Below are 14,715 nucleotides of genomic sequence, written 5' to 3' on the forward strand. Positions count from 1 at the left end.
CGGTCCGGCAGCTGAGGGGCTGTGTAGCATTGGGATTCTCATGTGTGTACTATTTGTGAATGTTTTTGCCTCTGCCCCCGAAGGTGTAGAAGGTTATGTTTTCACCGCTTTCTGTCTGTTTGATTGTTTGTTACTTTCAAAATCGAAGATTTTTCAAGTACGTATATTAGTCAGTCGATTTTGTTATTCTGTCTATCTGTTTGTCACCTATAGGTCACAATTTTAAACCAATCTTCATGAAACTTCACCACATGGTAGAGTTTGACATAAGGAAGAACCCAATTGTTTTTTAGGTCAAATGATCAAAAGCTCAATGTCGATCCAAGGTCAACAACTAAGATGGTATTTCTAAAATTCTCAATTTTTATCCAAGTGACTTTAAATTTGAAGAGGGTTTATATTTCAGATCACAGAATTCAACCAGCTAGTTATTATTGAGGTCGACATGAATCAAAAGGTCAACATAGGCCCACGGTCAACATCTCCATGGCCCAAGGTCAACAACTTCTCAGGTGGTGTTTCTAAAATCCTCAATTTTCAACCGATTGGCTTGAAATTTGAAGAGGATTTATATTTCAGGTCACTGAATTCACCGAGTCAATTCTTTTTGAGGTCAACATCGACCAAAATTTCAACATAATGGCCCAAGGTCAAAAACTAATGTGGTTTTTCTAAAATCCTCAATTTTCATCCCATTGATGTGAAATTTGAAGAGGATTTATATTTCAGGTCATTGAATTCAACCAGCAAATTATTTTTGAGGTCAAATTTGTTTTATTGTGGACAGATTCAGATGAAATTTTGGAATTATATTGCAACTGAGGTATAATTGTCCAATAGACCCTGAACAGATCTGAGTAGTACCACAGCATTGGATGGACCTGGGTTTTGTGGAGAATAGATGACAATGGAAGTCTAGATATTGGTTTGGTAAGGTCTAGAAGCATAATTTTGGGCATCCAAAAACCTGCTGGGAATTTTCGGTGGATGATATTCCATCTGATTCTTTGTCTATTGTCCCACGTAGCTTAATGCCAGCACTGTGGCTTGGAGATAGCAAGCATAAACTATTTTATAAACATAAATCCTCATCCTTTATCTCTGTCTCTTCCAAGCAGTCAACTGAATCCGCCTTCAGAAGCTGGCCAGACATTTTTGTACCACAGGGTGCATGGTCTGTTATTCTTGAGGGATGCATGAGTAAATTGGTTGAAGCAACTTTCCTTCCTTTGACTATGCAGGCTGTCTGGATGGAGCTTGGAATTGTGAGCAAAATTAAAAATTACATTCTTCACCCTCTAAAGCTAAACAGCTTGTGGACTGGGGTTGTTATCAAACTGTATGCAACAAACCCAAACAAAACTATTTTCTTCTGGTCGGACTGATAAGCATTATTTTCATGGAGGATATTATCTGTTTCTTTGCATATTGCCTATTTTCAACAGTTTGAAGAAGCTGTGTTACCATGAAATGTGTGCAGTCTTTTTCAATGAATAAACAGCTGAGCAGTTCATTTCTGGGAATAAGAATTTTATATCTGGTTGTCTAAGGGTTCACAATTGGACTATGGGTCAAGGCACATCTTTGTTTGTAATGAATACAAATAAATAATTACAGAGCATTTTGTTGCATCATTTATCCACGATCACCAAAGGATTTTGATGATTAAGTTGGAAGATTATGAATACTTCTCATTGCTTAAGCCCAACAGAAGTGGGGTATGCAATCCTTTTGAGAAGGGGTATGAGTACTTCATTGCCTCCGAGATATTCCATGGTTGGTGCGAGCTATGGCATTCTCAAGAAACTGATACAAAGCAAAGCCATGACAATAGTTTTGCAAAACGTTTATCTCAGCAGTTTATCACTCCTTACCAAAGGCCATGATTGTTTTCACATTACCCAGCTGCCTACTTTCAGCGTGTAGCGTGCTGTGACAGTATCTGGAAGGCAAGAATGTGAACCTCTATTTGGAGGGTTGTCCTTGCTCACAAAGGTTACCTCGATTCTCAAAACGAGTGGAAACTTTTTCATTATATATGAAGAAAATGTGGTATGTATAATTTTTGTCCAACCATTGAATTGCATTTATGACTGTGGGTCAAGTGATGGTGTTTCAGCAACTGTTTCAGAATGTGAATTATAGGCTGTTTTGCTGTGATTGCTAAGCATTCGTGGCTGACAAAATTATATATGGCATTCATTTTGAGAGATTTTATTCAGAAAATGAAATTCTGCACTCCGCCGCTTCAGATAGCTCTATATTTCCGAAGATATAATTAAATCAGTGAGGGAGAATACATTTTTGAAAAGCATTAAAAACCCCTACTGGGCCCAATCATCAACGAAACAAACCACTACTCACAAAAAAAATGTGGTTGATTTTCGAATTTGAAATATAGTTCTCATATGCATATGTGTGTGTATATATATATATATATATATATATATATATATATATATATATATATATATATATATATATATATATATATATATATATATATTGTCCAGATCTGAGATTGCCTTTTATTGAGTGTTAAGTATAGTGGGTGGTGACCTTGTTTTTAATGATTTTGTTGGAATTAACGCAAGGATATTGTACAAGTCCATGGAGCAGTTTATTTTTGTTGTTTAAGCATTCACAGTAAGAAGCGATTTATAGTACATACTATGTGCATACTGTAACAATCACATGGTTCGACGCAGTTGCCTGGTTTGAATCCGGTGAGTTTCCTAGCAACAAGGTCAGCCCCCAAACGCAGAGATCGGTTGGGTCCCACGCCCAATGTTGCATTGCCATTCTGATATGCGTGACACCAGCAAAATGAGGATTTGCAGATCAGGTGGAGGTGGGGTGTTACTTGGCAGCGGTGGAGATGAGTGCATCCTATCGCTGCGGTTGGTCCCAAGTTCTGTTGCCACTTCTCAGTTCCATGCCCCTTTATTACTTCGTAACTGCACGTCATCGATAACGTGCTGCGCCCCTCCCCTCTCACTCAACATTGGGTGATGGCCCGGTCTGAAGGCAGGGCAAGCCCCACATGACCCCGGTCCAGGCTGAGTCAATGACGTAACAAGGGCCTGGATAATCGGGCCTTGTTTTATGCCTAGTCTAAGGGCTGTGGACCGAGCCAGAGAGTCCTAAAACACATTTAAAGCAAGAATAAGGGTAAGGACATGAAATAAAGTTCAAATGGGATGGAATTTTTTTTTTTTTAAATACACTGGTGCTTGCTTGGGTCTCACATTTCTTGCCATACAAATTAGTGAGCATATGTTTTACAACATTTAATTATCTTTATGGTAACTCTAAATATGCAATGTGTGAATAACTGCACCATGTAAAATATTTTATTAACCCCTAGGAGCCATATCCGCAACAATACATTTAAAAGGAAAAGGGGGGAAGAGGGACCGGGTAAATGGGAGGTGGTGCTGTTTCTGAAGAGTAGTTGCAATGCTGTGTGCAGAGGAATCACAATCACAAGTCAAATTTTCACGATTTAAACCATTATCTTAAATCTCATTACATTTTTTTTTCAACGAGCCTTGACCATCATTGATATGATGTTGAAGTTTTGACAAATAGAATATTGAGCTGCTATATTTAGTTTGTTTGGACAGCTTGGTAGGGAGGCAAATTAGAAAGGTGGTAGATCATGGGACAGCAGCAATCCATTTGCAGTCATAATTCAATGAATTAAAGGAAACTGTGCTATTGTGGGAAGCATACGGGAAACCATCTGTGCACCATTTCTTCATATTTAATCACTTTTAATTGAAATAAACTAGCAAGTTACCTGTGCACGGGATTATAAACAGGGTAGGGATGGAGCTGGCAAAAATGCAAATGGTGTCTTCTGTCATTGAGCCGGCAAGTTGGGAGAAACAATTCAAATTTATTGCCATATCTGATACAATTTCAATTATCTAATGGCGGTGAGGTGCTCCATTTGAAAGTGTTTGTTTTTATATAAACGTAGTTATTTTGATACCTTGGGTCTGTAATTGAAATTTGTATTGGTGTCAAAGTCAGTGACTACTTTCAAATTAATAGTGGGATGTACAATTGTGTTGCAACATTGTGTTGGAGAGCGCAGGTGGACAGTTGATGCAGTGCCTCCTGCAGGTAAAGGTGTTGATTTTTGTAATTTGTTCAGCTTGCTGGAAATACCTTGCCGACTCTTCATCAAAATACACCATGGGATCTTTGAGTTTCACCAGTCATGCTGGCAGATGAGTCTCCAGCATAAATTTTACCAAGGGTCTGCGAAGCAGCAATCTGACTGCTCATAGTTGGGCCGAGAATCAAACCCAGACTCGAGAGCTTAAATGTAAGTGTGCCACCAAAGCACGATCCTGTCCACAAAATTTCATGTGGATCCGTCCACAAAATTTCATCTGGATCCGTTCACAACTTTTTGAGATTTCCTGCACACAAACAAACTAACAGACAGGGGTGAAAACATAACCTCCTTCACCTTCGGTGGTGGAGGTAAAAAAAAAAACAAGAGGAGTGTTTGCTTATTTAAAAGGTATATAAATGATATAATCTTGGTAAAGTATAATGATAAGTGTATACAGAAGATGAGAGAAGAAAAAGAAGAAAAAACAGTTGGAAGAGGGCAGGAGTCACAATGGTATGAGGATGGATGGTTGAGGTGGGAATAGTCTTTTTTTCAAGATAATGATGGAAGATCAGGATGGGAAAACAGGCAAACATTTTTTTATTGATAACAATTGGACATGAGAATAATAACATATTCTTGGTGGTGTGCACGTTCATCTTATCTTAGCATATCAATTATTATTTTGAATGGAAAAACATTTATTTATTGCTTGATTTTATATTGTTGACAAGAGCGAGGTTTAGGAAAAAGCAAGGCACATCTGAGAGAGGGACAAGCGTCAAGGGAATGGACGAATAGGACATGAAGAAAGAAAACTGAACCGAGCAAGTAAAATGGTTGAGTGAGTAGAGGTTAATGTGAGTAAAAAGATCATTGGACAGAATTGTAGATGATGAGAGATGGTGGTACACATCTTGCTTTGAGTTCTGCAGGAAAGAGTGAGATGGAACAGCCTCAGGAAAGTGGGTCCATAGATGGGAGAAATGAAGAATAAAATAATTGAGGTGCGCAATCAGCCTGGATTTTGCAAGTTTAACCAGGAGGATGGTCCTTTGAAGAATGAACGAATCCTGTAGTTGCTGGAGAAGGTTGGAGGACTGAAAGAGCCAAGGAGGGGGGGGGGTTAATATTGGAGAAGAGGTGGTAAAAATAGGGACCATCGACCTTCCTTCTATGTCACAGCAACTTAATTTGTGCTCCACTCTCATCTTTGCAATAATTCATGGACTGAGGGTGGCTGGTTCATGGTTTCAGTGCCCACAGGCTCATTGCTGACCTTGGTACTCCAACGCTGGTGGTGTGGCAAAGGAGATTGATGATGTGCTCTTTGATGGTCACTGGAGAATGATCCAGAACTGCAAGCTCTACCGGAGTGCTCAGTTCCTCAAAACTGGCCACAGACTTTTAGTAGCAACTCTGAAGTTGCAGATTAAATTCAGGAGAATGGTACCACCCCAGCCTAGGCTGGATGTTGGCAAGCTCAAGGACGAGAGGGTAGCTGAGGAGTTTGCGAACATGATGAGTGGGGATTGGGGGGTCTGGGTGCTTTGGGGAATCCTGAAGAGTTGTGGAGTGCCTTCAAGACCACCATCCTTGATGTTGCTGGTGGAAGCGTGAAGAAGAATTTTGTCTCTCGAGAGACACTGGATACCATTGACAAGAGTAGCCGGGCCAGGCTGAATGGCAGAGCTGAGCTGTTCAGGGAACTGAGGCGTAAAACTGTACGTGCGCTGCGGGTGGACAAGGAGGCCTATGTGCGAGGAATCTGTGAGAGGGTAGAGCATCACCTGTGGTCAAGTGATCCTCATCCTGCTTACAGGGGAATTTGCACATTGCGTTCGTCCAAGCCCATCCCTCGATGTACTGTAGTTAGAGCGGAGGGTGGTGGGCTCTTGACAGAGGAGTCTGAAGTGAAGGCCCGCTGGGCCAGTTACTTTGCGCGGCATTACCAGGCTGATCCACCAACTATCGAGTTGGATGCCAGGGGTGTTACTATCCCTATTGTTGACCCTCCAGTCAACTCTGATCCACCTTTGTTTGTGGCAACACAGGCTGCTGTGAACCGGTTGAAATGGGTGAAGCTCCAGGGATCTGTGGCATCCATGCTGAACTTCTCAAGGCTGGTGGAAATGTTGTATTCATGTCATTGCATGCAGTTCTGTGCTCTGCCTGGAACACAGGCATCATCCCAACTGACTGAAAGAGGGGCCTTGTTGTCCCTCCCTGGAAAGTGAAGGCAGATCGCCAGGTGAACATCAAATACTGAGGGGTGATGCTGCTCTCAGTGTTGGGCAAGGTCTTTGGACCACCATGGACCATCAAGGGTTCACCACCATCTGCTTGAGCGCCAGCATCCAGAGCATTCAGGCTTTACACCAAAGAGGTCAACGATTGACCGTATCCTTGCTCTTCGGGTTCTAACCAAATGCAGACAAGAGTTTCAGCAGAAGTTGCAGCCTGTGTTGATCTCTGCAAAGAGTTTGATTCAGTGAATGAGGATGCCCTCTGGAGGATTCTTGGTCTTCGTGGGGTGCCACCAAAACTGATCAATCTGATGTCTGAACAATACTCTGGTACTGGGAGTACTGTGAGATGTGGTATCATCTCCGACTTATTTCTATTTGTTACTGGAGTTCGTCAGGCGTATGTACTCGCCCCACACTTTTCAGCGCTTGTCTGGACTGGATTCTGGGGAGGATGCTGGAGAGATCAAGCTACAGTGCATCGTTTGGGAATGTCAAGATCTCTGACCTTGATTTTGCAGTTGATGCAGTCATCTTTGCGGAGACTCCAGATATCCTTTTGGGGGCCCTCGAGGTGCTGAATGAGGAATCGGAGCTGCTGGGATTATGGGTTTCCTGGATCAAAACTAAGATCCAGTCTTTCAATGGCGTAATGGATGCTGCTATCTTATCTGTACATGCTTGTGGTAAGGATGTTGAGGTCGTGAAGAGATTCCTTTACCTTGGCAGTGATATTCCTGTCTCTGCTGGCTGTGAGGCAGAGGTCAATAGATGTCTGGGTCAGGCCTGGGGAGTCATGGATTCACTGGATCATGGGGTGGGGTGCTGCCGTTACCTGTGTGGAAGGACAAAAGTCTGAGTCTTCAGGCCATTGGTGCTTGCAGTCTTGCTCTACACATATGAGACTTGGACTCTGATCAGGGATCTGAGACAGAGACTTAATTCTTTTGGTACTACGTCTCTTCAGAGAGTCCTTGGCTTTCGATAGTCAGGCTTTGTGTCCAACAAGCGGTTGCAGAGAGAGGCTCAAATGAGATTTGTTACCTGTATAGTCTGTGAGCATCAGCTGCAGCTGTATGGACACATGACTCATTTTCCTGACGCATGATCCTGCTCACTAGATTCTCTCAGCGAGGGAGTCTCCTGAGTGGAGGAGGCCAATGTGCCGACTACGTGCCTCGTGGCTGCGGAAGGTTGATCGACAGCTCAATGAGATGGAGACGGGCCAGGCATCTGCCTGGGGGTTGGACAGACGGAGCCCCCTGGAGTACCGGCGGAAAGTGGATGCAGCGACGTGCCACGCTGCTCTGGCACATACTCCCACACCTTCCCTAACCTACACGGTGGCACTTGTGACTTTGTGTTGGCTTGGGCTTCACTCCTAGTGGGGCAGATATGTGAAATCAGTGTGCACTTCTGTAAAGAAGCATGAAACTTTGCCCCTGGAGGTTTTTGGGTGTGCTGATTTCAAAAATTGCGGGAACCACAATGTAAATCCAGTGGTTCCCGCCAAAAATCAAGAAATTAAAAATGGCCGCCACAAAACACATTTTTTTCCCATTAAACGGCTCGAAGTAGCCCGATTGCCTTGATCTTGATGTCTATACCTATGTTTTTGACGTCAAGGAATCAAATAAAACACATGTGAAGACTCTTAACATATATCTTTATTGTAATTTTTTTTTTAAATGCCCATAGCACAATTTCCTACAACAGTCAACATCAAAAGTGAGTGCACCGATTGTCATCTTGGCACCAATTCAATTTTTATGAGTTTAAGGGATCCAATTGTGTGTCATTCTTTCCTTTAAAGGGACACCTATGCTACACAACAAAATGACATGAACAAGTTCCAAGAATTACCACCAGGGGTTTACTATTGCTCCAGCAGCCAGGCTTAACTCTGTACTATTCAGCCATGGAATGATCAGTTACAACACATGTAGTTCCTTTAGAAAATGTATTTCTCAATACTGCAGGAACTATATGATGGAAAAACTAGGAAAACCATGTGCTCAGGGTGCAGAATATGTGTCCATTTAAAATGTTGTCGAATTACTCTCACATACCAGTCACTATGTCGCTGTAGTGTTGTGTTAACATGGCCAAGATTTACTTCTTACTCTCTGTTACACTGTCCCGAGCAGAAGCACAACTGTGTACATGGAAGATTTGCTTTGACACAAGTGCATCTTTTAGTGCATTCCTTTTTGCATCTGCATTTCAACAGTTCTTGACAACCTTTGGCTGCCTCTGGCAGAGTAGACCAGCATGAAGTCCATGGGGAATCATCTTTCACTCTCTCCCAGCCCCATATATCTGGTGATGGAACATTGGGCTTTCCTTCAAATGACTATCCCCAGATATGCCCTGCCTGACAAACAGCCCTTTTCACATGCTGTTCTAGGGCATGTAATGTTGGAGGAATGTTTTCCATCTTACAGTTGTAAGGCCTAAGTCACATTTGCTCTACGACGAGGATACGGCGGCCGTACGCCCTCTGAATTGACAGAAACGTGCGGTGGCCGCAGAGTTTCTGCGGTGGCCTCAGGGTGGCCCTACGCCGTTTGGCTATATTTTACAGGCCGTAGGGGTCGCCGTGGAATTATAGCGCGGAGTTTTAACTTTTTTCATTTCTACGTTCGCCGTAGCAATTCGACAAGCCGAAACAAAAGAACTGGTAAAAAAAAAAAAAAAAAAACCCACTCGTTACCATTCGTCTGGCCGCACGTTCACCTTAGGGCCCCCCTGCGGTCCCCCTTTGGTCGCCTTGCGGACACCTTGCGTCTGCCTTGAAAATTATATGGCTGCTGCAGGAATGCCCGAAGGTCACCATACAACATCAAAGCAAAGACCGTACGGCACCCCCACGTTTTCGGTCTCCACAATTTATAAATACACCGTGCGGCTCCCCGAAAAATAAAAACATATGTGACTGCTACATTGTGTGACCGTGGGAATACTGCGGCCGCCCAATAATTGCGAGTGGCCGTAGATTTTGTAAACCCCATGGCTGCCGTGGCAAATGTGACTTCGGCCTTAGTGAACAACTGCTTCCTGGCTTCATTCACATGGCAAAGTGCAGATGTTCGCTGATACAAGAGAACAACATATCTTTCTATTTGGTCCATATCGTCTTGGGATATCTGAGCTGGAGCACAAGATAAACTAACGAAAGTAGGTGTAAGCTGAGGCATACTTTGCCATACTGCCCAAGCTGTTTTATTTCAAATTCCAAAGAAGGTAGAAACTATCACATCCTGATATTGCATGCATAAATAGAAGACCCCAAGATGCATCTTCACCTAATCCAGCTGAAATCAGGTGACAGGGGATATACCGTACTTTAGACCCATGACCAAATGCCACCCATATTTCACACTCCTTTAAGACACTTGCCAGAGCAATTGCAATAACCACCACATCGGTATCCGTAGCATGTATCATCAGCTTGCTGAATCCGTGATTGAATGAATTGAAAGCATGAAACAGGAGCCATGTGTCCTCTTCCTCATGAGTGCAGGACAAGTCCGAGAGATTGGAAATGGGTGATGAAACAACTTTCTCGCCATGTGTAGAGATGACTAGCTTCCGTTCGGGGGGTTGAAACTCCTGTATTGCACTGGTTAAGAGTTTGAACAGACTCTCTTTGTTCGAATCGCAACGCAGGAAATTCTTCCAGTTGATAGGCATGTTTGTGTTGTTGGCAACTTTGAGATTGTTTCCAGATCCACGGTTCTGTCGTGTCTGTGCCTTGAGGCTGTCCACCTTGTATACATCCCAGACTACATCCAAACGAACAACATCCTGGAGCATGCGTTCCAAATATGGCAGGAACACCAGTTGTGAGTAGTCCTTGAAAGTTTTGACAGAAGCCTTTGACTTCTTCGGATTGAGTATGTGCACAAGGGCAGCGCCATCAACAATTTTTACATCCACTTTTGGAACAGATTCTGCTTGAGGTACCGATGATTCCAAACATTCCATCAAGTCTGATTTGCTTGATTGGTGCATGATGCGATTCGCTGCCAATGACGGAGGCCAGGCATGATTTTCATGCCTGAAGAAAGCATCCATATCACTGTCTCAAGCCTGGCATGATATATACATCCTTGAGAAGAGATGTACATCATTGTGTAGAGATGTACATTTACACAATTTGCTATGCATTTATATGACAATGGTGCATGAATAACATCAAGAATGTGCTAAGTTCAAGCCTTACCAGGTTTCTGCTCTAGTGGCATGAACACAATTATTTAAGGAATTAAGGTGAGGTGCAAATCACTATGATACGTTTCTATGAAAATTAGTGTTATAACAGCAATATTTTAAAATTTTCAGCATGAAGATGTAGGTTAGGAGTCTTCTCATGTGTTTTATTGGATTCATTGACCTCAAAAACATTGGTATAGACATCAAGATTAAGGCAATCGGGCGACTTAGAGCCGTTTTATGGGCAAAAATGTGTTTTGCGGCGGCCATTTTGAATTTATTAATTTTTGGCGAGAACCGCTGGAGTGACATCGTGGTTCCCGCAATTTTTGAAATCAGCATACCAAACCCCCCCCCCCCAGGGCAAAGTTTCATGCTTCTTTACAGAAGTGCACAACTCCAACAAAAATTTTTACATATCCGCCCCACTATCCCTGGTAGTGTGGATACCATATACATTGGACATACTGGGATTGCAATAAGGTTTCTTCAATCAAAATTACTGTGTGGAGGTGAACACAACAGATGCTAAAGAAAAAAATATTATTTGAAAGGTTAGACCACGAAAAATATTGAATAATCTTAATTTCTCACTATTGGCACATGAAGCAATGAATGTTTCACCATGGAGAATTTGTTTAAATATAAACTGATTTCATGTCAAGTTGTCATCGTCAATCATTACTCACATACCCATACATTATTCCCTTACTTCTCATAAAGTAAGGCTGGCAGGATGACCTCGAGGTACTCACACTCACCTCTATGGTGTGGAGCCTGGGTTCGATAGATGTTTAACTAGCCCCTCGGATGGAGGTTAAATTGGGTGTCCCATCTGCCGGCATTAGTTGGTGTATATTAAATATCTCACAATGTCCTTCACAAAGAGTAGGCGAGCTATCGCTGGTACCCCAAAGAAATTACAAATTCCTCCCCTAACCAGCAGAGGGCATTGCATCAGCAGCACAGTCGTGCCGTCAGCCAATGATGCTACCCCGCAGCCTTGTACTGCATACGTATGAAAGAAGAAGGCTCCCAAATTGAGGTGGAAATAAATGTCTTTCAGTCACTTACGGGACTAGTTCCAGTCATGTGAAAAATGATGTACATAACTCATTTGTTTCATTTTCTCCGCTTGCTATGCCAGCAATAAGGCGGTGAATGAAGATATTTTTCATTTGCCATTTGTTTTAATATACAATGATTGCAAAGCAATCTTATTTTATTGTTATATTATGCTTTTTCTCTCCAGAACGATGTCCTACAACTGATTCACTGATAAATAATTTTTGCTGACAATTTATGTTCATCGTTTTAATTTGTCGGAATCTCCAGTTTTCCTTTAACTTTTGTTTTGCGCCCGAGTAATCAATCAGTACCAAACTTGGACATGGAATCAACACACATTTTTGTCTTTCTTTCACAAACATTTCTCGTGACAACTGATGAAATTATCATAAGATTGTTTTTTTTACAGATTTCGCAATAAATCGGAGCAACTTTGTCAGGTTTGTTTTTGTAACATTCCTCATCAAGTTTATGCCTGGTGTTGGCTGAATGGTTGGGTGGTGGGCTTTTGATCCAAGGGTCCTGAGTTCAAATCCTGCTCAGCTGTTGAATTAATACCAGGTGGGGTTAACTCGACCTGTCATCCTTCTGAGGTCGGCAAAATGAGTGCCAGCATGCTGGTATACTGTGTCGGAGTGGCGACCCGTCCAGGATTGTGCCCAATAGCCAAGGAGACTGCTTAAGCCGTACCAACACTCTTCACAGAGTATGGTTCCAATCTCCTCTCTCTCATGAAGTTTCATTATTTTATCCTTAGTCATAAGCCTCGTGTTGGCTTAACGGTTAAGGCACCTGGCTTAAGATCCTAGGGGGCTGTTGAATTAACACCAGGTGGATTGACTCAGCCTGACATCCTTCTGAGGTTGGTGAAATGAATACCAGATTATTGTTAACAGGGGGGCATTGAATCGGTGGCACAGCTGTGCCCCCCTGAAAATGATGCAGCCAGACAGCCACAGGCTGCATATGAATAAATAAAATAAATAAATCCTTATTCATGATTCAACCTTCTTTATGAATTACTTGTAAGATTTTCTGAGATATCTTCATCCACTCTTAACAATGACCTTGGAAAAAAAAATTGTGTCATGAGATGTTTAGCAGGAAGCAAAGTGGACAAAATATAATAGAAGAAACTGGCTCCTTCATGATTTATTTTTAAATAATTTTGTTGAGGATACCTGTACACCCAGCTTCTGAGAATATAATTTTTCACACTGAAATGCATTTTCATTTGTCTTCATGTCCATGATTGAGTAGGGGAGGTTGTGGCTGGAGCATAGTGATTCATGGCATTCATTGAGACAGAACAATGTTTTTTAAACATTGGTAATGAACCAGGAAGCAAACCCTTGAACCATTTCAATTCAAAACGATACATTAGATTTTAGTTCCCTTTGAAATTACTGCCATATCTTGAAGCTGTTTTCCGTCTCACTGTACACACAGACACACACACACACACACACACACACACACACACACACACACACACACACACACACACACACACACACACACACACACACACACACCTCCTCACCTTTCCCACACATAGCAGCTGCTCTCAATAACTTTCAATACCTGGTGCAATGATGATTTAATTCTCAATTAATTTGAAATTAAATAATTGTTATGTAACCACAATTGTGGGCCTTCCTTTTTTTCAGCTATTGCAGAAATAATGTTGCTGTGGCTATAACTCAATGACGACATGCATCTCAGTTGATATCATTGGATATCACTATCAAGAGGAAAATTTGTACAGCCTCGGATTCATAACCACTTGATGTAAACTTGCCTGAAACATTTAAAGTTTTATTTCATGATATTTCTGACTCTTAGTGTATCAAAAAACCTGACATATAATGTACGAAACTATATTCCGAACTGCAAGACATGAACCCTGACTAAGGTATAAATGTTACGATAAATCATTGGCCGAGGTTCATTTCCTTTTATTCACGATCTGAAGGCCTACACCAGTCCTGATATATGCACCTCATTTCTCATAACACTGGTCTTAATCTGAGCTTTAATTCCTCGTACATGCAGGATAATCTTTGAGCTCATTTTAGAGACCTTGCTCTCATTTTTACCCGTAGAGGCTTCCATGCTGAGTTACGATGGCAGCATGTACATGAAGGTGGTGATGCCAACCGTGATGCACACCGAGGCCGAGGATGTAGCACTGCGGTTTCACTCTCCCCGTGCATATGGTCTGCTCCTTGCCACAACATCACAGGACTCTGGAGACACACTGCGCCTCGAGCTTGATTCCGCACAGGTCAAACTCACAGTCAACCTAGGTACGGCTCTCTTTTTGAGATGAAACTGACTGGCCTCATGCTGTTGTCATCTCCTCTGTGGCTCATTCATTGCCACAACTTCCCTTTACATACATCATGGAATTGTGCTCCATTTTGCACTGTATTGCATTATGCCAATGCTCAAGCTACCCCATCTCGCTTTGCTCTTTGTTTGCTAGTTTGCAGACATGTAATTTTCTGCACGGAATTTTAAGCATTCCCCGCCTCACTGCCTCCGGGAGAGTAATTTGTTGATGTTTTTCCCCCCATTGGAGGCGACATAACTGCTTTCCTTTTTCCTTCTGGGCACATTTACTCACATTATCTTTTAACTCTTATTTTCACGGTCATTGGTTATTTCCTCCAGCGGAGCTGCTCTATTCCCGCATTCATCCATCTCATTTGCTTTGGAAAACAGGATCAACTTTTGATTTATTATTATCATCATAATCATTCTTCTTCTTCTTCTTCTTCTTCTTCTTCTTCTTCTTCTTCTTCTTCTTCTTCTTCTTCTTCTTCTTCTTCTTCTTCTTCTTCTTCTTCTTCTTCTTCTTCTTCTTATTGGCATTATTATTATTTGGTTGGTAGCCATTCAAATGTTGAAAATACCATGACATTCTCACTCATTGAGATTATTATTTAATTCCCTTTGTCACTTTTGCATCATTTCCACATTTCTTATGTTCTTGTTTGACATCCCCAGCAATCCCAATGCTAACACCTGCCTGCACTCATGGAGACCTTAAAC

The 14,715-nt window shown here is 42.0% G+C and overlaps 1 protein-coding gene across 19 annotated transcripts in view; it reads left to right on the forward strand.

The window, feature by feature from the left end:
- Positions 1-14,715, forward strand: part of LOC147012133 (neurexin-1-like) — a 1,392,023-nt gene that overhangs the window by 505,431 nt on the left and 871,877 nt on the right. For all 19 annotated transcript variants that reach the window (XR_015052060.1, XR_015052059.1, XM_085858522.1 and 16 more), the window contains one exon: positions 13,764-13,967. Coding sequence is in view for 17 of the 19 variants with exons in the window: in XM_085858522.1 (XP_085714648.1) it covers positions 13,764-13,967 (204 nt within the window). In the remaining 2 variants the exon portion in view is untranslated. The remainder of the gene's footprint in view (positions 1-13,763; positions 13,968-14,715) is intronic.

Source organism: Eptatretus burgeri, chromosome 15, assembly GCF_056783735.1.
Source record: "Eptatretus burgeri isolate ZD-2024b chromosome 15, Ebu_testis_v1, whole genome shotgun sequence".
NCBI lineage: Eukaryota > Metazoa > Chordata > Myxini > Myxiniformes > Myxinidae > Eptatretus > Eptatretus burgeri.